We start from the raw sequence: 21,877 nt of genomic DNA, 5'->3' as shown, positions 1-21,877 counted from the left end.
GAATGTTGCCTGGGTCGGAACATTTAAGTTATAAAGAGAGGTTGGCTAGGCTTGGGTTGTTTTTTCTGGAGCAGAGACGACTGAGGGGGTGACCTGATTGAGGTGTCCACGATTTTGAGGGACATGGACAGGGTGAATAGGGAGCAGTTGTTCCCTTTGGTTGATGGGTCAGTTATGAGGGCACACCAGTTCAAGTGAGGGGGGATTTGAGGAAAAGCTTTTTTACCCAGAGGCCTGGAATACACTGTCTGGGAGGGTGATCGAGGTGGGATGCCTCACATCCTTTAAGAAGTACCTGGGTGAGTACTTGGCACACCATAACATTCAAGGCTATGTGCCAAGTGCTGGCAAGTGGGATTAGGTAGGCAGATCAGGGCCTTTCAGGCGTTGGTGCAGACTCGATGGGCTGAAGGGCCTCTTCTGCACTGTAGTATTCTGTGATACTGATTCTGGGAATGGGTTGATTGCCGATATATTGGTTAGTTGTCTTTTATTTTACCCTTCGCTGGGGTTACACTGCTACCTGTAAAGCTAGCAAACGGAAAAGGGGGAATATCAGCAGCTTGTTACCATTGGGAGTGGTTTTTTTTTGTAATGGTAATGAGCTTAGATTTTTTTGTTTCTGTTTTGTTCGGGATGGGAGGTAGAGATGTGGGGAGGGGGGGGCTTTTTAGCGCACTGGGCTAAATAGCTGGCTTGTAATGCAGAACAAGACCAACGCGGGTTCAATTCCCGTACCAGCCTCCCCGAACAGGCGCCGGAATGTGGTGACTAAGGGCTTTTCACAATAACTTCATTGAAGCCTACTTGTGACAATAAGCGATTATTATTATTATTTTGTTCAGTAGGTTGTTTGGTAATTGAGGTGGGGTTGGGCTGAGAGTTAGAGGGTTAGAATGCTGATGGTTTCTTTGTCTTTGTGCTGACTCAATGCGGGGGGGTATGGTGACCGTCTTGGGTGGGCCTGGAGCTGTGCAGACTGTGGCACTACTGGATTGCCTCACAGAGTGGATATGGGTGATCCTGGGTTGTGGGGAGGTAAGAGGCCCCTTTCCTGTTGATAGCTTGGAATGTAAGGGAGTTAAATGGCCCAGTAAAAATTCCCCGGGTGCTTGCGCACCGTAAAAGTTTGAAGGCTGATGTGTTTTTTTCGACAGGAGATCTATTTGGGAATCACAGATCAAACAAGGTTGCTGGGTGGGGCAAGTTTATCATTCAGGTTTTGATTCTAGAGCTCGAGTGGTCACTGTGTTGATCAATAAGAGGGTGTCCTTTTTGGCGATTAATATATTAGTAGACCCGGGGGGGTAAACATTAATGGGTCATTGGCGGGCATGTCGATGGTAATGGTCAATGTGTACGCTCGAAATGGGATGATACGGCATTCCTTAATTACCGAATCACAGAAAAATACAGCGCAGGAAAGGCCATTCGTCCCATCGGGCAGCGGGTTGGTTTCTGCCCCAGAGAAGGTTAATGAGGCATTTGAGCCCTTCTACCGAGTTCTGTATAAGTCAGAGCCCCCAGAAGAGAGATCATCAATGATGCAGTTTTTTGGATGGGTTGACCTTCCCGGAGGTGGAGCAGGAGAGAAGGCAGCAGTTCGAGGCGTTGATAAAGCTGGGAGGAGGTCATGAACTGTATTAGGTTAATGCCGATGGGCAAATCACCAGCTCCGGATGGATTCCCTATTGAATTTTACAATCCGTTTGCGGGTGAGTTGGTCCCGCTTCTGCTGGATATGTTTAATGATTCTGTGTGCCGGGGAGTGTTGCCAGCCACGTTGGCACAGGCATAGATTTCCTTGATCCTGAAAAAGGTCAAGGAATCCACTGAATGTGGGTCATAGCAACCAATTTCATTGTAAAACGCTGGCACTCGTTGCTGATGGTGCTGGCAATGCGTTTGGAGCCCTGCCACCCTGGGGTAATTTCAGAGGAGCAGACTGGTTTTGTAAAGGGTAGCAGTTGTCAGCCAACATTCGGAGATTGTTAGATGTTGTGTTGTCGCCCTCCTTCGAGCCCAAGCCAGTGGTGATTATTTTGATGGACGCGGAGAAAGCATTTGATAGGGTTTAGTGGGGGTACTGCTTTTAAATCCTTGGAAGGTGTGTCTTTGGACCAAACTTTATATCTTAGATTAGGCTTTTGTACAGGGTCCCCATCGCGAGTGTGTGCACTAATGCCCTGAGCTCAGGTTATTTCCAACTGAATCGAGGTACAAGACAGGGGTGTCTATTTCCCCCATTTCTGTCTGCATTAGCAATTGAGCCGCTGGCCATTGTGTTGAGGTTCTCCACCAGATGGAAGGGGATAGAACATGGGGAGAGGGAGCATAGAGTGTCCGTATATGCGGATGATTTGCTAATATACATCACAAACCCACTCTCCCGATGTGGAGGAGATAATGAAGCTGCTCAGAGTTTTTGCTCCTTCTCGGAGTACAAGCTGAATCTAGACAAAAGTGAATATTGTTCGGTGAACCCCCGGGGAGCTGATCTGGGAAGATTGTGGTTTCATTCCACCAGGACTAGCTCCCATTATCTGCGAATTCGGGTGGCCCATGATTGGGTAGGCAGTCAGGGGGTGTTGGCACAACCTAATCAGTTATGTTACTCTTGGGCGGAAAATATTGATCAGGTGTGGGGGTAGCTCAGGGATCCGGATTCTATATGGGGGCAGATGGAGGAGGGTTCGTGCATAGGGTCGGGTCTGAGGGCCCTGGTTACTGCTCCACTCACGTTTTCCCTGCAAGATTCACTTCGATAGTCACAGCCAGCTTGAGGATTTGGAATCAGTTTAGGCAGTATTATAAACTGGGCTCACTGTCGCTGTTGGCTCCGATTTGCAGGAACCATAGCTTTCATCATTCAGGGCATGGGCGAGGAATGGTTTGGTGAGGTTGAGGGACATATTTCTGGAAGGTAGATTTGCTAGTTTGGATGAGCTTTTAGAGAAGTTCCAGCTCCCGAGAGCGACTGTATTTAGGTACTTGCAGGTTCGCGACTTTCTACGTAAGGAGCATCCTTTATTTCACCTTGCACGGTCGCCCTCACTCTATGACAGGGCCCCGTCCTTGGCTGAGTTTGGGGAGGGTAAGATTTCGGATATTTACAGGCAGATGTTGTCGATGGAGCAGGTGTCATTGGAAGAAGAAAAGGGAAATGGTAGGGTGAATTGGGTTTGATTTTTGAGGGGAAGGTGTTGGGTGAGGCTTTTCCCAGGGTCAACTCCACTTCTTCATGTGCTAGGTTAAGCTTGATCCAGTTCGAAGTGGTGCACAGGGCGCACCTGACAATGATGCATATGAGTGGGTTCTTCTTAGGGGTGAAGGATATGTGCTCTAGGGAGCCAACAAATCATACACATGTGTTTTGGTATTGCTCCAAGCTTGTGAGCTTCCAGGTCTCTTTGTGACAGTATGTTGGGAATTTGGGGTATCAAGCTGGAGCCGTGCCCTTTGGTGGCCATTTTTGGAGTATCGGACTCGCCGGTGCTTAGATGGGGGACGAAGGCAGATGTCCAAGCCTATGCCTCGTTAATGGCCTAGAGACGAGTTCTACAGTAATTTGCAAAACTTGGTCTGGATTTTGGAATGCCAGCTGCCATGGGAAAGCATTATTATGAGAGACTATTTTAAAGCATGTATTTTGGGAGTTTGAAAACTCAAGTGATCATCATCTGGGGGGATTGTGAGGAGAAATCCATAGACACTAACTTGGGTTCAGAGCTGCATCCGTGTATTTGACCACAGTCATCATGTGTGCTTAAAGGGGACTTGTGTTAATGAGACCATTGTAGCTTAAGATATACTTCATATATAATCCATGTTAATCTTTAAATCTGTGTGTATTTGTTAAAGTAAGGGGGGAGTAAAGGAGTATTGTATTATAATCCAAATTTTCATGTTTAATGAAATGGTTTTTCTTGTTAAAACTAATAATGGTCCTGTGACTCTGTTCATCCAAGTTTTATTTAAAAAGTAAAAAATAATTCTGGTCTTTTGAGCCAGGGTTCCATTCTTGGACCTTCCTGTCCAGTTATAACATTAACTGGGATCATAACACCCTGTTGAATTCAGCAATTCTGGAGAGACTTATCTTGTATGTTTTATTATTGCAGATTTGCAGACTTCTTCAGAGGAGTGCTAAAACTCATCCTACTCCTGCTATTCTCTGGAGCCACGCTGTCATCTGCATGGGTTGCCCTCACCTGCTACAAAGGTGTTACTCACCTGCCTGTAACTCCAGGTATTAATGCATGCAAATAAATCACAATTCTGGTTTCTTTAGCGCAGTGTTTTTCAAATGCGCATATCGGGTGCAGACTTCAGCCAGTTCCTTTTGTGCCATCTTTATGAAAAGGAAAATCCAACCTCGCACATGTAGGTCGTGAAGGGCAATAGAAACAAAATGCCTGTTTTACTCAGCACGAGATACTCCTGGGAGATGCTGACAGCCTCATGGGCTTTTGACACCTTTTTAATGTGGTACCACAGGTCAGCTCTAAGTTAATAACTGACTAGGGGGTCTTAACTTCAAAAGGAATTTTTCGCCCACCACTTCTCTTTCAAATTCTGAAACTTCGCTCATTTGCCAGTACTTCCCTGAATATAACACTCATCACACAATTGACAAAACCATAACGCAATTAATCATCTTTACACTGCTTTGTTCCCGAGTTAAGTTTATTCTTTGTAGGCTGTTAACCAGAGGGCCTGGAGCTCTGTACAGAGCTAACATTAGAAATGCCCTGGACACTCCTGAACAGCTCTCTCCAACAGATTCAGTTATGAGATTCTGTCCAGTAGGTACACTGCCTATTGGTGTCAATGGCCGTCTCTTGTAAGAAAGCAATTCATCTTCACAATCCAAGAAGCTAATAGCAAGCTTCTAGCCTTGCTTGCTAGAAGCTATAATAATAATAATAATAGCTTATTGTCACAAGCAGGCTTCAATGAATTTACTGTGAAAAGCCCCTAGTCGCCACATTCCGGCGCCTGTTCGGGGAGGCTGGTACAGGAATTGAACCCGCGCTGCTGGCATTGTTCTGTATTACAAGCCAGCAATTTAGATCACTCTGCTAAACCAGCTAGAAAATGGAAGAAGCTCTCCTCCGTGACTTGGCGTCAAAAAGAGTACATAGAAGACGTTTGACACCAAGTGTAAGTGGGGGGTGCTACCTTGCTACCGCTTCTGGCTGAAAGACTCGACATAGCCTAATTTCTTTTCATTTAAAAGCCGATACCGGCCGTGGGGCGCTTCTCGCACGATTGTGACCACCACAGGAACGGTGGGGCCGATTGCTCCGCGACCTTCCAACACCCGACTGCAACCCACCCGTGGGTCCCGACCCGCACTTTGAAAAACCCTGCTTTAAAGAACAAGCTTCCTTCAATTAGTTTGTGTAAACTGCGCTTTGTTTCCAGATTTTAATTCTGCCTATTTTAAGCTATTCAATGTGAAGAGTGCCTTCATTATGCCCTTCAGCTTGTTAATAAATGCTTCCCTTGATAGATCAGAGAAATATTTATCACCTGTTTTGAATAGAATTAGGTGTACCTTTCTCACCTTGTAAAATCTCTCATTACTAACTTCAATTTAGAACAATCTGATATCTGGGAATAAAAGTCAGCGAATCTAAGTTTCCATGTCCAAAGACCCATCCTCAGGATTGGAAGTTATAAGATGAACAACATTTATTAAACACAATAAGCGAGTGAGAGAAGAAATGGATCAAGCCAATGTTAAAGCTCCCTCATTCTTTCTCGTGTTTCCCTCCTTTTCATCTTCTTTTGTGCTCTCTTCTTTCTGTCACTCCTGTTTACACTCTTTCTTTCTCTGCCCCTTCCAACCTCCTGGACCTGCAACGCAAGCTCCTCGTTGGGGAGGAAGAGAAATGATTAGTGAATTCCTACTACTTGCCTTTGTGCTTGCGTCTGATAGCATGGTCATGTCACTCGCTGGTGCAAGTGTAGCTGTTGGATTATTTTTCTCACAAACCTATTTTTTTTTGTCATTGCAGCAACATTATATACATCGTGCATATTAGTTGGAGTATTCATAACCAGCAGTATTCCCTTCTTCTTTGAACTGCTTGTGGAGACTGTGTATCCAGTGCCTGAGGGGATAACCTGTGGATTTGTGACCTTCTTGAGCAATGTCTTCATGGGATTATTATTAATGTTCCTGGCATTTTATCATACAGGTAATTTTAAACATTTTCTTTTCATGGATAATTTATTTTACATGTATTAATTCTTTCTAGACTTTAAAATGTGATCTAAATATCTGAGTAAATGTGTATTGACTTTTTCTTGTGTCATGCAAGATTCTCCTAGTAAACACTATGGATGCAAGGAATTCAGTCTTGCCTAGCGAATAAATTATTTGTATCACCGAATTCTGCATTAAGCATCTGTACAAGTGGCATGCTGTGTTATTTCCGGTTTTTCTATCGAACAGCAGTATGCATTGAAGAATCTGTACATGCCGACCCAGCTTCTTAGCATGAAGACATAGTGCAATTTTGACTGAAACCTCAATGTGTGCACATAAGACATTGCAAATGTTCAACAATATGGTAGATAGTTCCATAAACCTTGTTGCATTGGAAATAAACTGCCGTGAGAGTGTGAGGGCATCGACTGTGTCCGTGACCAGTGCAGTGTGCAGGCAATTGTGCTGTTAAATCAGTCATGTGGGTGCACAATTGCATTCTCAACATTTTAATATAGCTGAAGATAAGCTCTTTCCTATTGCCATTTGAAACTCCAGGAACTATACCATAAAAGATGTACATAGTCTCAAAATGTTATCTAGCGCAAGCCATGGTTGAACAGATCAATCTCTGAGTCGGGTATCTTTTTTACATTCGTTCATGGAATGTAGGCATCGCTGGTTGTCCCAACATTTATTGCCCAATTCTAATTGTCCTTGATAACATGGTGGTGAGCAGCGCGGTGGCACAGTGGTTAGCACTGCTGGCTTACAGCACCAGGGAGCCAGGTTTGATTCCGTCCTTGGGTGATTTGTGAGGAGTTTGCACATTCTCCCCGTGTCGAGGGTTTGGATTTGACTTTATTGTCACGTGTACCACGGTACAGTGAAAAGTATTGTTCTGTGTACAGTCCATACATGAAAAAACATAGCTTATATGATATGTACACAATTTAAATACATTGACATGGACTACTCAGTAGAGAAGGTGTGTGAAGAGATCAGTTCGGTCCATAAGAAGGTCATTCAGGAGTCTGATAACAGCGGGGAAGAAGCTGTTTTTGAATCTGTTCGTGCATGTTCTCAGACTTTTGTGTCGCCTGCCCGATGGAAGAAGTTGGAAGAGAGAATAACTCAGGTGGGAACAAGGGAAACCTTTTCCTGGTTCTGGATGGGAGGGGAAGGGGTGAGAGCACGTATGCGGGAGATGGGGCGGACACAGTTGAGAGTCCTGTCAACCACAGTGTATGGGAAACCACGATTAAGGAAGAATGAAGGCATGTCAGCGGCACCAGTTTGGAATGTTTTTTGGATTAAGGGATGCCCTGTGGAGTTAATTATATTTCAGCGTGGTGAGATTGTCATTACTGGGTGGAGCCACTGTATCAGGCATTTTGCAGGAAAGCAGTGTTAGTTTTGTTGTTAGTTGGAGATGCCAAGCGTTTTTGTCTAGCTAGATTAACAGTTTCTTCCAAGAAGTGTAATTAGAAGGTGAGCTGAAACATGCTGAAGCAGCTTGTGAAGAAATACAGCAGAGTTTCTGCGTGGTTCTGACAGAATCCAGGGGCTGGATTCTCCGGTCGCCGATGCCAAAATCGTGTTCGGCGAACGGCTGGAGAATCCACGTTTCTGACCCGCCGCCTTTGCGATGCTTCTCCCCCCTCCATGGAAATCGCGCCACGTATCGACGGCCTCAGGACCTTGCCTGAGGCCCCCCCCCCCTCCCCCGATGCTCTGCCCCCGACCGGCCGAATTCCTGACGGTGTGGGTCTCTCAAAGTCTCATCCGTCGGGAACTCAGCATGGCAGCTGCGGACTCAGTCCAGCGCCACGGGCAGGGGGGACATTATTCGGGGCATTGTGGGTGGGTGGTGCGGGGCGCGCGAGCTGGCCAAAGGAGGGATACTATTTTGCGGGCTGGATCTGCCATGTAGCGCGGCGCGGCCGCTGCAGGCCTCCGCCGCGCACATGCGCGACCACGGACCCGGCAATTCTCCGGGGCGTATCGGCAACTGGAGCCGGGTGATCTACACTGACGTCCTGCTAGCCCCCAGCAAAACGGGGAATCGGTGGCCGTTTTGCGCCAGTTTTTCTGCCGTAAACCGCCACCGTTCCCACACCGGCATGGGAACATAGCCCCAGACTCGGGGAATCCCAGGTCTTTCTTTAAAGCAGTGTTAAAAGATCGCTTTCTCAGGTAGCACGGTGGCGCAGTGGTTAGCACTGCTGCCTCACAGCACCGAGGTCCCAGGTTCAATCCTGGCTCTGGGACACTGTGTGTGTGGAGTTTGTACATTCTCCCCGTGTTTGCGTGGGTTTCGCTTCCACAATACATCTTTGTGCAGGGTAGATGGATTGGCCATGCTAAATTGCCCCTTAATTGGAAAAAAATAATTGGGCACTCTAAATTTATTTTCGCAAAGTATTCAGACATCTTTGTAAAGCTGGTGTTCCTGACTGCTAACTGTATTATAACAGTCGATTGAGAGCTGAGATTTGTTTTGTGTTTGAGTCGGAATAAAGATAGCAGTTAAGGGTTACTGTATTCTCTGTACTGATCAGCATCGTTTAAGGGGTATTGTCAGCAGTTTTCTGCTGTGATGTTAGATATTTTAATACTAAATTAGTAATAAAGTTTGTTTTAATATACCATATCCCTATTTTTCGTGAAATCACTCCTGAAGCGAGGTATCCTTTCTTCGCAGTCTTACAAAGTTAAAATATAATTTTGGTGTTTCTTCCCAATATCCTAGCCACCTGCATCGGTGGTGAAGCGAGTGATCATGGGATGTGGCTGTTGCTGGCTGGGCCAGCATTTATTGTTCCATCCCTAATTGCCCTTGAATGGGGGCATTTAAGGAATCACATGTAGGCCTGGAGTCACATGTAGGCCAGACCAGGTAAGGAAGGCAGTTTTTCTTCCCTAAAGGACATAGTGAACCAGATGGGGTTTTCCGACAATCAACAACGGTTTCATGGTCATCATTAGACATTTAACTTTTACTGAATTCAAATTTTACTATCTGCAGTGGCGGGTTTCGAACCTGGGTCCCCAGAGCATTACCCTGGGTTTCTGGTTTACTAGTCCAGTGACAATACCACTATGCCACCCCAACGCTGATCCATTTCAGTTTCTAACCAATGATAAATGCCCAGGCTATTGATAGTGGTGGTTGGATTCTCTCTTTGGAGACGGTAATTTCCCGGCACTTATGTGACTCGGCCATTACTTGCCGCTTATCAGCCCAAGCCTGAATGTTGTCCAGGTCTTGTTGCATGTGGATGTAGGCTGCTTCTGTATCTGAGGAGTCACAAATGGTGCTGGACATCAGCGAACATCCCCAATTCTGTCCTTGGGGTGGAGGGAAACGTCATTGACAAAGCAACTCAAGATGTTTGGGCACTGTTGGGCACTCTGACTGTCTAAATTATGCACTCCTGGTTCTGGAATCCACATCCACCAGATTTGAAGACGAGATGCTGCCACTGAGCCAAGGCCAAAGTTTTGATTCCTTTCAGTCTTACACAAATCCTAAATTTATATACTTTTGTAATGAAATGAAAATGAAAATCGCTTATTGTCACAAGTAGGCTTCAAATGAAGTTACTGTGAAAAGCTCCTAGTCGCCACATTCCGGCGCTTGTTCGGGGAGGCTGGTACGAGAATTGAACCGTGCTGCTGGCCTGCCTTGGCCTGCTTTCAAAGCCAGCGATTTAGCCTGATTCCAACAGAAATGTGTACTGTACCACTACTATTAGCAACAGGAATTACTGGACGAGTAAAGACCAAGGTCCTTCTAGGATAGTTTGCCTTCCACAGCCCTGGTAGTCGCAAATACAGCAATAATGGAGTTAAAGTTGAGATTCGAATGAGGTTGTTTTGAATGCCATTCAGAAATGTAATCAAAGATGTCTGTGAAACTTAAAAGCACTGGCATTATACCTTCTAGCTTTTGATGCCACATAGAGAGCTGAACTTTCAGCCCTCAAAAGAGACTTTGAACTGAAGGCTGTACTTCCTTGGTAGTTGTAACAGTTGAGAGCTGTTGCTAAATTCTGTTCTGCATTAAACTAAACCCCGGTGGAAGGTTCATGATGAGTAAACTTCACAAAGCCACCTGGGAGTATTCAGCAGATGATAACTCTGCTGTTTGAAAGCAGGTTGGCCATTATTTGCTGAACTAAAGTTGTTGGTGTGCAAGGTTATTAGAAATGTAATTACCCATTAGTATCCCATTTCATTCCTATAACTCTTTTTATACTTGGAACAACCACTGGAGGCCAGCTTTTGTGCTGATTACAGCCATCTGTATTTACACGTGCCTGTTGCTCAGCTTCTACAAAAGACTATAACCAATGTTTATTTAGGAAATAAATAAAATATCTGTCTGTGCAGGTTTAATGAAAAGTCATTGCCCTGAAACACTAACTCTGTTTCTTGCTCAGCAGATATCGCCTGACCAATTGAGTATTTTCCAACATTTACATTATCGCAATATGTGTGATTGGATATGGGAAGTCCGGTGCAGAGTTGGGTGAGCAGGGTGAGAGAGAGGCTTAGTAGGACGTCTATGTATGATTTTTCTTATTTCTGCACTCGGCCCATGTTATCCCTTTTTGATTTTATTTCCATTTTAAATATAGTTTTAGGATCTCTTATTGAATGCACCACTTGCATTGCCTGATTTTCATTTGATATGGAAACAGGCTTTTCCTTTCTTGTGGGAAGGATCCACGTTCCCGGCCGTTCACCTATCCCAAAGACACATTGAGGAGCCAAATGGTTTCTCTGCATTATCATGGATTATTACCCTGCTGTCTTCGCAAAAGTTTCAGCATCCACGCTGGGGTGGAAGTGCCATTTCCAGACAAACTTTAGCCGCTGCTTTATTTAACAAATAACTGGCTTGATGAAAAGAGTACATTGCGAGGAAGGCACCAAGCATCTTTGGGAATTAAAAAAAAAAGCAAAACCCCAATTTAGTTGAACCGATGCAAGATTTGTGTCAATTCTTCAGGGATACTACTGACATTGTGAGCAGCTCACCATGCTTCAGAAGTAGCTGGATAGGTGAAAACTACTTATTATAAATTTCCATTGCAGGTTCAATTTTGCTGTGATGTAGCGTGGCACTAAGCTTTTGCAAAGTTAATAAAGGTTGGAGCTGACTCCAGTGCAAAGCGGAGGAATGATTCCCTGCTGCAGATATTCAAACCTTCACTCTGTAGTATCAGGCAGGGGGGACCGTGCTTCTGGAGTCCGGTTACGTCTGCACTGTTTGCCTCCGTTATAATAATAACAATCACTTCTTGTCACAAGTAGGCTTCAATGAAGCTACTGTGAAAAGCCCCTAGTCGCCACATTCCGGCGCCTGTTCGGGGAGGCCGGTACGGGAATTGAACCCGCGGTGCTGGTCTTATTCTGCATTACAAGTCAGCGATTTGGCCCACTGTGCTAAACCAGCCCCTAAAAGTTTTATTTAATTATTCATTCACAGAATATGGATGCCACTGGCAAGGCCTACATTTATTGCACTTGAGAAGGCAGTAGTGAACCATTTCAGAGGGCAGCTAAGATATAAACATATTATTGTATTGTCTGGAGCCAGACAAGGTAAGGATGCCAGATTTCCTTCCCTTAGAGGACACAAGTACACCAGATGGGTTCTTATGACAATTTAGTAGTCTCATGGTCACTGATACTGTTACTCACGTTTTATTTACAACTTAATTTAATTTGAATTGAATGCCCCAGCTGCCTGTGTGGCAATTAAACTCGTGTTCTGGATCATAAGCCCTGGTGTCTGGGATACTAGTCTAGCAACAATGACCACTATGCTGCTGTTCACGTCTTGTAAAGGCACTGGGAATCAAAATCTGCTTTTATTCGGTGCCTTTCACATAGAGGAGCTGTGTTGAAAGTGTGGCTCAGCTGATTTTTTAAAATTTTGTGGACGTGATTGACTGGAAAATATTAGCATTCCAGTAAATTTTATTAAACTGTTAGATACCCCCAAAGTCTGTCTAGGCAGGGGCTCTGCAAACTTTTTGCCTTTGTGGACTGCCTTAATATAGATAAACACTTGGTTCTCAGTTTGCATATATCTCAAGGTCCTTGTGCAAAAAGATTCTGGTGTTCTGATCTAGAATTTATCCACCAACGACATTAAGATTAGCCTGTCCCAAGCATTCACTCGCTGCAATTCAAAAGCAGTAGATATAAATAGAAGATTAAGGCCAGGCTGCTTGAACTTGGGGAGAACAGGTGGGACAGGCTTCCTCAGAAAGAAAGGGTACTTGCATTAACTAGCCCCAGTGAAACGGTTACCACAGCAAGAGTTAACACCTTCAGGACTGAATGTGTGAAATGATTAGAACGCTGCAGTGTTTTTTTCCTTTGTGTGTGATTAACTCAATTATTTAGATTTCCAAGTCCAAAATGCTTATTGTAGCAGTTACAAAAATCAAACGGTACTTCCGTTTTTAGAGTTTCTGAAACCGCTCTAAATGTGGAGCAATTGAAAGCTGTGCATCTCTTTTTGTGTCTGCATGAATCTCCTCTGATTGGATTTTAAGCTGCTATTTTTCTTCTAAATAAAATTGTGCCCCCCCCCCCCCCATAGAATCCCTACAGGGCAGATGGAGGCTATTGAGTCTGCAATGGCCCCTGCTCAGATAGAGCACCTAGGCCCAACCCCCTGCCCCATCCCCACAACCCCATCCAACCTTCGTATACTAAGGAGCAATTTAGCATGGTCAATTCACCTAACGTGCACATCTTGTTGACATAATGAAGAAGGGTCATAATGTAGGACTCTATAAAGATTTAAATAGTACCAAAAGTATGAAGCAAAGGATCTTTGCTTGGTAATTTGACGCTAATATTGGATTTTGACGTCAGTAGATTGTGGGGAATATTGAGAAAGTTGAAGAATTGCGCAATATTGAGGCCTTGGGTAGTTTGAGAGGGTGGCAATGAGACCAGTCTTTTATGTTTAATGTAAAAAAAAAAAAAATGCCCCACCCTAATACATACTGAACCCATAGAGATCGTGTTGCAGCTGTCCCGTGTTTTTATTTCTAAGGGGAAGTTGACATGTACTCCTTTTAACATTTTAGGGAATGTGGACATCACTGGCAAGGCCAGCTTTTATTGCCCATCCCTAATTGTCTTCAAGGAGGTGGTGGTGACCAGCCACAATTTCAGAAAACCATTAAGCATCAACCACGTTGCTGTGGGTCTGAAGTCATATGTAGGTTAGACTGGGTAAGGATGGCAGATTTCGCTTTATTATAATCTGGTCGTTTCATCTTAGCTTTTTATTCCAGATATATTTAACTTGAACACCCCAGCTGCCATGGTGATATTTAAATTCATGTCACTGTAGAGTTAGTCCAGCTCTATGAATTACTAGTCCAGTAACATAGCCTCTATGCTACTGTTCCTAATGAATTTGCTTCAATTCTTAATTGAAAATGTGTGCATCCTACAACATGATCAGCAAACATTAAATCATTTTCTCTTCATGGGTAAATAAATATATTTGTACATCTGACTGAAAAGTAATTTGAACCCATTCTGAACTGGGTGATTAGCATAGGTGGTGCAGAGGAATTAGGAGCAGAAGTAGGCAACTCAGCCCCTCGATCTTGCTCTGCCATTCAATCAGATCATGGTTGATCTCTTCCTGGCCTCATCCACCTCCCTACCTATTCCCCATATCCCTTTAACCTGTTTTAAAAAATCAGAAATGTATCTATCTCCTTCTTGAAACCATCTAATGACTCCGACTCCACTGCACTGTGGGGCAGCGAGTTCCACAAATTCGCCACCCTCTGCGAGAAGTAGTTCCTCCTCATCTCAGTTTTAAATCTACCACCTCAACCAATATCTGTGAGCTCTCGTTCTAGACAATGGGGAACATTTGGTCTACGTTTATTTTATCAATCCCTTTTAGTATTTTATATATCTCTATCAGATCCCCTCTCATCCTTCTAAACTCCAGCGAGTATAAACCCAAACTGTTTAATCTCTCCTCATAAGTCAACGCCTTAATCCCCGGAATCAACCTGGTGAACCTCCTTTGAACTGCCTTCAATACCAGCACATCCTTCCTCAAATAAGGAGATCAAAACTGGACACAATACTCCAGGTGTGGTCTCACCAACACCCTATACGGTTGCAACAACACTTCTGTACTTTTATACCCCAGTCCTTTTGCAATAAACACTCTCATTCCGCTTGCCATTTTAATGACATGCTGTGCTTGCATATCGACTTTCTGCAGTTAATGAACAAAGACGCCCAGATCCCTCTGCCCAGATGCATTTTCAATCTGCTTTCCATTTAGATAATTTGCCTTTCGATTTTTTTATTTTTTTGGGGGGCTATCCACATCTAAACTCCATCTGCCAAATTTTGGCCCAATCTCCTAGCCTATCTATATCCATCTGTAAAATCTTTATCTCCTCTTCACTGCCTGCTTTCACACCTATTTTAGTATTGTCCGCAAATTTTGCTATATTATACTCTGTCCCTGCTTGCCGATAGAGTTCCCATTCAGTATCTGCATGAATTGGAAATGGAACAATGCTAAGCAGCAGGGTGACAAATCATTTCAACTCACTGCAGATTCGGGAAGCAGTCAATATCTTGAGAACTAGATGGAATTTGCTTCTGGGTATGTCAGTGCAAATAAAGTCAAATTAACTATAAACAAATGTAAAAGATACTGCATATTGGAGATTCAAGTAGGAGGTGTCAATACCCGGGACACAACTGGTCAGATGAAGTTGAGAGATCTGAGAATGTTAATTAATGTCACTTTTGATTTCCATATGTGATGAGAATAAGACAAACAGCGAGCTGAGATGTACTGCCACAATCATTCAGTTGAAGATTGTGATAAAGATGTACAGTGCTCTGGTCAGAGAACACTTGAATATCTGTAACCACTGTCCAATCAACCCACAAAGATAGTACACAAGAGAGCATATGAGGAATGAATGGGAGGGCATATTAACTTTCAAAGGAGACCCCTAAGAGTATTCTTGTGGCATCGTAGATGGTTAACACGGTACAGAACATAAAGTATTATTTACAAAAACCGTAGCAGTGGAAGAAAGTACAAGTCTGGGAGGGTGTTTAGTGGGGAGATTATTAGTTGGAAGGGAGTAATTAACACCAGAATTCTGAACTTGATTAAAACATGGCTGGATTACTGGAACGCTGCAAGATTGATATTCTGGTAAAGCAAGGTTAAATGGGTTGAAGGACCTCCTCTAGCTGGTGCACAGAGGTAAGTTTATGTCTGTGAATGCCTAATCTGATGAATTCTTAATCTATCATTGATGCGGGGTGTTGAGTAGACACTTGGGGTATTACCATCAGAAAAGATTTTCACAACCAGTGAGGTATTTTTGATGTTGCAAGTTGCAACCACGATGGAGCAAGCTCCAGCAAATAACAGATCAGATAAATAATTGGTCAATTTGTTTTTTGGTGGTGTTGGTGAAGACAGAAATGTTATTCAGTATGACTGGAGCACTCCCTGATTCTATTTTGCCATGGGATCTTTTACATGCCCCTGAACATATAGATTTGGTGTATTTATAAACTTTATTAGTGTCACAAGTAGGCTTACATTAACACTGCAATGAAGTTACTGTGAAAATCCCCTAGTCGCCACACTCTGGCGCCTGTTCGGATAGACAAAGGGAGAATTCAGAATGTCCAATTCCGTTAACAGCATGTCTTCTGGGACTTGTGGAAGGAAGCCGGAGCACCCGGAGGAAACCCACGCAGACACTGGGCGAAAGTGCAGACTCAGCACAGATAGTAACCCAAGCCGGGAATCGAACCCGGGTCCCTGGCGGTGTGAAGCAATAGTGCCAACCACGATGCTACCATGCTGCCTACTAAGAATAAAGGGTGTATAAGCACACATCTCACAGCAGCTGGCAGGAACGTTGCTCTCTGCGACTGCTGCACTGTATGAAGAGTGCAGGACATGTGGCTGTACGTACAGATACTTATCCAGGAATGAACCTAACCTCACTTCTAGTAATGCTATATTACTCTGCTGCAGCTCCAACATCTGGAATTGCATAATATATTGCTTCAAAGTTTGCATCAAAAGTGGGAAGCTTCTACTATTCCATAAGGTTTCCTTTGCATCCTGTCGTTTATTTGTAAAGTTATGACCACTAGCCCTCAAGTGATTTTTAAACTCCAGTATATTGACTTGGAGGTCATAACAAGAGGACATTTGTTACAGAATGTACTGAATGAATCCTTAATAGCCTCATGCCTCTGAATCTGAGCATTTTCCTGTACCATGGGTGTGCTATGAAAACTTGACTGGTACATCGCAACAATTGGAAACTGACTCCCATTCTGTGGAAGTTGAGGTTTTGAGCCAGCTGATTGATTGAGAATCATAGGTGTTTCCCTCTGCTATTGATTGTGGCAGGACGTAGCACAGTCTGATACACTAGAATATTGTAACTACACTATAATATATTACTAATATCTTATTGATTTGTCGAGCCATACTCGAGGGATCATAAAGCCTACTGCTCCTATTGATATTCTATTATCTTTGATAACTTGTGTGCTGCTACTACGTTTATCCTGGAAAAAGATTGGTAACACTTAACATTGGTGGGAGGTAAGCCAACATAGCTTTGGTGTTTCAAGGAATTGCCACCGGGTAGTGGTGAGAGACCAGACATCTTTCCTTTGGGTTGTCTGTTATTAACCGCATCCTCAGTACCGTGGGCAGCACGGTAGCATGGTGGTTAGCACAATTGCTTCACAGCGCCAGGGTCCCAGGTTCGATTCCTGGCTTGAGTCACTGTCTGTGCGGAGTCTGCATGTTCTCCGTGGGTTTACTCCGGGTGCTCCAGTTTCCTCCCACAGTCCAAAGATGTGCGGGTTAGGCGGATTGGCCATGCTAAATTATTCTTAGTGGCCAAGAAGGTTAGGTGGGGTTACGGGGATAGGGCGGAGGAGTGGGCTTAAGTAGAGTGCTCATTCCAAGGACCAGTGCAGGTCCGAATGTAAATTCTGTGATAACAGTGACCAAAACTAAGGAGCAAGTTATCTAATGCCAAAACAAAGAAACTGCCGGTACTGGAAACTTGAAATTTTAAAAAATGCTGGTAATTCTCAGCAGGTATCTATGGTGAGAGAATGAGTTAACATTTGAGATGTGTGACCTTTCATCACTAGTGGCATTGCTATGCGTGGGTAGATAAAGAAGGTAACAACTTTTTGGGATGTGCAGTGATTATTTTGTAGTGCTCTTTTTCTGTTTGGTCATAGCTGATGACCTATGATCCTCCCGCAAGTCAAGCACAAGTAAGCCTCTTTGAAGTTATCAAACATGCACAGCTGCATAAAAACAATTTAAACATCCTGTGCACTTAAATGCACAACAAAGAAGATGAGAGGGGTTGTTGCTGATCACAGATTTGAAGGTGTCTCGTCACAAACAGCAAATCTGAGGTAGATTCATTGTGCAATCTAATAATGTAATGTATAAAGAAGCAAAATGAGGCATGGCCAATTTAAATAATAGGGGGATCTTTTTGCCTTCTATCACCTAGGCTGTGTTTCTGAAAACTTCTTCCCACTTCAGATCGTACATTGTTATCATTCATCACGCTGTGGGAGGCGTGGCGTAGTGGTATTGTCACTTGACGAGTAAATCAGAGACCCAGAGTGATGCTCTGGGTTTCTGGGTTCAAATCCCACCACTGCAGATAAAAATCTGGAATTAAAAGTCAAATGAAACCATTGTCGATTGTCATTAAAAACCCATCTGGTTCACTAATGTCCTTTAGGGAAGGAAATCTGCCGTCCTTACTCAGTCTCACCTACATTTTCTCCCCGTGTCTGTGTGGGTTTCCTCCAGGTGCTCCGGTTTCCTCCCACAGTCCAAAGATGTGCAGGTTAGGTGGATTGGCAATGCTAATTGCCCCTTAGTGTCCAAAAAGATTGGGTGGGGTTACAGGGATAGGGTAGAGGTGTGTGGGCTGAGGTGGGGTGCTCTTTCCAAGGACTGGTGCAGACGCGATGGGCCGAATGGCCTCCTTCTGCACTGTAAATTCAATGAACAGGTGTTAAGCATTCTTGCAGTTTCTGTTGATTTTAAGTTGATCAACGGTTGACTTTGTGAGAAACTAATCAGTCAGTTCCCTCCTTATCACTGCTGGTTGATTGATAATCAATAGTATTAAAATGATTTTTATAGTGAGTGATACCAAGTGATAGAAAATCTGTCGTTGACTGTCTCGCTGACAAGTGCATTGGAATGCTGTAGCAAAAGCAAACAGCCTAAACTTTAGATGTGGTTATGCTGAAGTATAAATCTGCTTATCCTCAAGTATTGATTTCGGATCTTGTTAAGTATTTTGGAGGAGCAAACTTGCCAAAATGTCATTCGTGGTTTAGGTATTCTTTAGTGCAACAGTTTCCAACTGATGTGTCGCGTGTGAAGGTCCCCCAAATGTGCCAGGAAATAAGATTCAAATCCACGTGACCTTTGTCTTCAGCTCTGAGGGAGGCATCGCCAAGTCTCAATGAGCCTCTGAAACGCACCACATCTTGCGCGCAGTTCGGCTTCTTGGCACTGGCCAGGCCCATGCATCTGCACAGAGTGAAACCACAAAAAAACGGTGTGAAAATCCAGGGAAAGCGAGGGAGCCGGGGAGAGGGCGTAAAAACAGGAAAGAGGACAGGGAGAGGTTTAAAAAAAAAAAAAGGATCTAAGTAAAGGAAGAAAAGGGTTAATAATGTTGAGAAATGGGCTGCAATCAGAGTACGGGCTGTGGAAGCAGACCTTGGAGAGAAATGGGCTTGTGAGAAGCCTGACTAGTCAGAGAACTCAAAAGAAGCTCAAAAGATCTGAGGAGGTAACTGCATGTTGGGAGCTCTGTGTTGCGGGGGTTGGGACAAGGGTGTACATTTGGAGCAGCAGTGCTCTGCCTGGCACTTCCAAAGTGCTGAAATTGTGCATTTTAAATAGATGCTTGATTATTGGATTTTTAAATCAAATTTACTTTAGTACAAATATGTATCAAAACAGGTGACAACACACAAACACCCCGGGAAACATACTTCCCAGCAATCAACTATGCAGTCTGTACAATTTTTTTCTCCCCTTTTCACCCCTCATCCTGCAACAAATAGCTCCTCAAACACGGTCACAACATTCCCCACCTTTTGTCAAACCTCCCTGCAGAGCCCCTTAACTCATACTTTATCTTCTCCAACCGCAGGAAGCCGTACAGGCCATCCAACCATGCCGCTACTCCCGGTGGCGATGCCGACCACCACTCCAGTAAATCTGCCGCTGTGCAATCAGACAGGGGAAGGCCACCCAAATGAGCTCCGGCTTCTCTAAGACCTGAAATATCACCACCAAAGGGATCCACCTCCTCCTCCACTATCCTGGCTAAGACCGTGAACACTCCCGCCCAGAATCTTTCCAATTTTTCACAACCCCAAAACATGTGCATGTGATTCGCTGGCCCCCGCCCACACCTCTCTCACACATCTGCTACCCCTGAAATAACCCACCCATTCTCGCCCGAATCATATACACCCTGTGCACCACCTTAAACTGTATCAGGCTCATCCTTGCACAAGAGGAGGCCCCGTTTACCCTACGCAGTGCCTCACTCCATACTCCCGAATTGATCTCCCCTCCCAACTCCGCTTCCCATTTCTCCTTGATCTTCACCACCCGCTCGCCTCCCCAGCCACTGAGGGCATTTATTGTGTAGTGTGGTCTGTTTGATTACGGTTTGCCATCAATAAGCTTTTGAAGAAAAGTGAAGAATCCCACTCTGATTCAGATGTGGCCGACAGATCAGAGCCTCTGGGAAAAAAGTAGCGTGCTTCATAGACAGTATGGTGACAGCTACTTGACATTTGGATTTTCCTGGAATGGTGATAACCTCTGCCTCCTCTCAGAATGCCTAATTTGCAGGGAGACACAACGCGGCAATGGTACCAAGTAAGCTGAAATGCCATTTGAATGAAAAACACCGTTCACTCTCCAGCGAGGATATACAATACAGTGCCTGAGAGAACAAAACATAAAGCAAAATCCACGTGTGATGGAGCGTGTGCAGGCGGCGGGTTACCTGGTGGCTGGGCTCCTAATGAAATGGAAGAAGTTGCACACCATTGCCAAAACTCTAATTCTGTCAGCATCCAAAAATATTGAGCAATGTTGGGAGCTGATGCCGCCGAAGAAATTGACAAAGTTCCTCTTTCTAATAATACAATACGAAGTCTTACAACACCAGGTTAAAGTCCAACAGGTTTGTTTCGATGTCACTAGCTTTCGGAGCGCTGCTCCTTCCTCAGGTGAAGGAGCAGCGCTCCGAAAGCTAGTGACATCGAAACAAACCTGTTGGACTTTAACCTGGTGTTGTAAGACTTCGTACTGTGCTCACCCCAGTCCAACGCCGGCATCTCCACATAATAATACAATCAAACAGCATATTGACAATATCAGTTGATACTAAACATGTGCTTCAAGAGAAATTAGAAATGAATGGAAATTCTTCCCTGTAGCTTGATGATTCCACGGATATTAGCAGAGACACTGCCAGCTCTTAGCCAATGTATGTTGACGGGAATCCTATCCGAGAGAATTTCTTCTTTTGCAAAGAATTGCCCAGTCATGCGACCAAAGAGGAAATATTTTGTGTCACCGCTGCTTATCTGGAGGAAAGCAATCTTAACTAGACCAGGTGCAATAGCGTCTGCACTGACAGAGCAGCTTCCGTGACTAGAAAAGTCAAAGGATTTGTGAGTAAGGTGAATGAACAGAATCCTGACATCCAGGTCAGCCACTGTACCCTGCACAGTGAAGCAGTTGTTGCCAAAATAATGCCACCTGAGTTAACTGCAATATTAGACCAAACAGTGAAAATCATGAATTATATAAACTCACGGTCTTTGAAATCGTGCTTGTTTACTATTTTGTGTGTGAGGAAATGGGAGCAGAGTAGCAGGGTTTACTCATGTACACACAAATGCGATGGCTATCTCGGGGTAAGATCCTCCCTCCCGTTTATGATAATATAATATTAATCGCTTATTGTCGCAAGTAGGTTTCAATGAAGTTACTGTGAAAAGCCCCATTCCGGCATCTGTTCGGGGAGGCTGCATTACAAGCCAGCTGTTTAGCCCACTGTGCTAAACCAGCCTCTAGACTCCACAAAGCACTGAAAGAGTTTTTGGCTCTGCATGAATTGCCACACAAAGTTTTGACGTGATGATTCTTGGGTGTGCTAAGCTTCCATATCTTTCAGACATATTCAGCCATTTGAACAAGCTGAATGTTACAATGTAGCGGATAAACGAAAGCTTTGACTGCCATATAAATGTCAAGACTCCAACTCAAAACGGGCCGTTTGGCAGGAAAATGTGTCAATTGACATATTCAAGCTGGCCTCAGTGAATCCTGCTGGCAGAACCACAACTTAACCTCATCTCAACACATCTTCAAACACTTAAGAGAACTTTGAATTGTACTTTCCCTCCACAAGTATGTGAGACTTTGACTGGGTACGTGATGGATGGATGGATTTGTTTATTGTCACGTGTACCGAGATACAGTGAAAAGTATTTTTCTGCGAG

The 21,877-nt window shown here is 44.2% G+C and overlaps 1 protein-coding gene across 2 annotated transcripts in view; it reads left to right on the top strand.

The window, feature by feature from the left end:
- The window catches only part of slc49a4 (solute carrier family 49 member 4), a 99,024-nt gene that overhangs the window by 66,129 nt on the left and 11,018 nt on the right, over positions 1-21,877 (top strand). For both annotated transcript variants that reach the window (XM_072469939.1, XM_072469934.1), the window contains exons 7-8: positions 4,122-4,249; positions 6,024-6,206. In XM_072469939.1, the coding sequence (XP_072326040.1) occupies positions 4,122-4,249; positions 6,024-6,206 (311 nt within the window). The remainder of the gene's footprint in view (positions 1-4,121; positions 4,250-6,023; positions 6,207-21,877) is intronic.

This window comes from Scyliorhinus torazame, chromosome 2 (genome assembly GCF_047496885.1).
Source record: "Scyliorhinus torazame isolate Kashiwa2021f chromosome 2, sScyTor2.1, whole genome shotgun sequence".
Classification (NCBI taxonomy): Eukaryota; Metazoa; Chordata; class Chondrichthyes; order Carcharhiniformes; family Scyliorhinidae; genus Scyliorhinus; species Scyliorhinus torazame.
The sequence above is the reverse complement of the archived record's forward strand: the minus strand, read 5'-3'. Positions and strand labels throughout refer to the sequence as shown.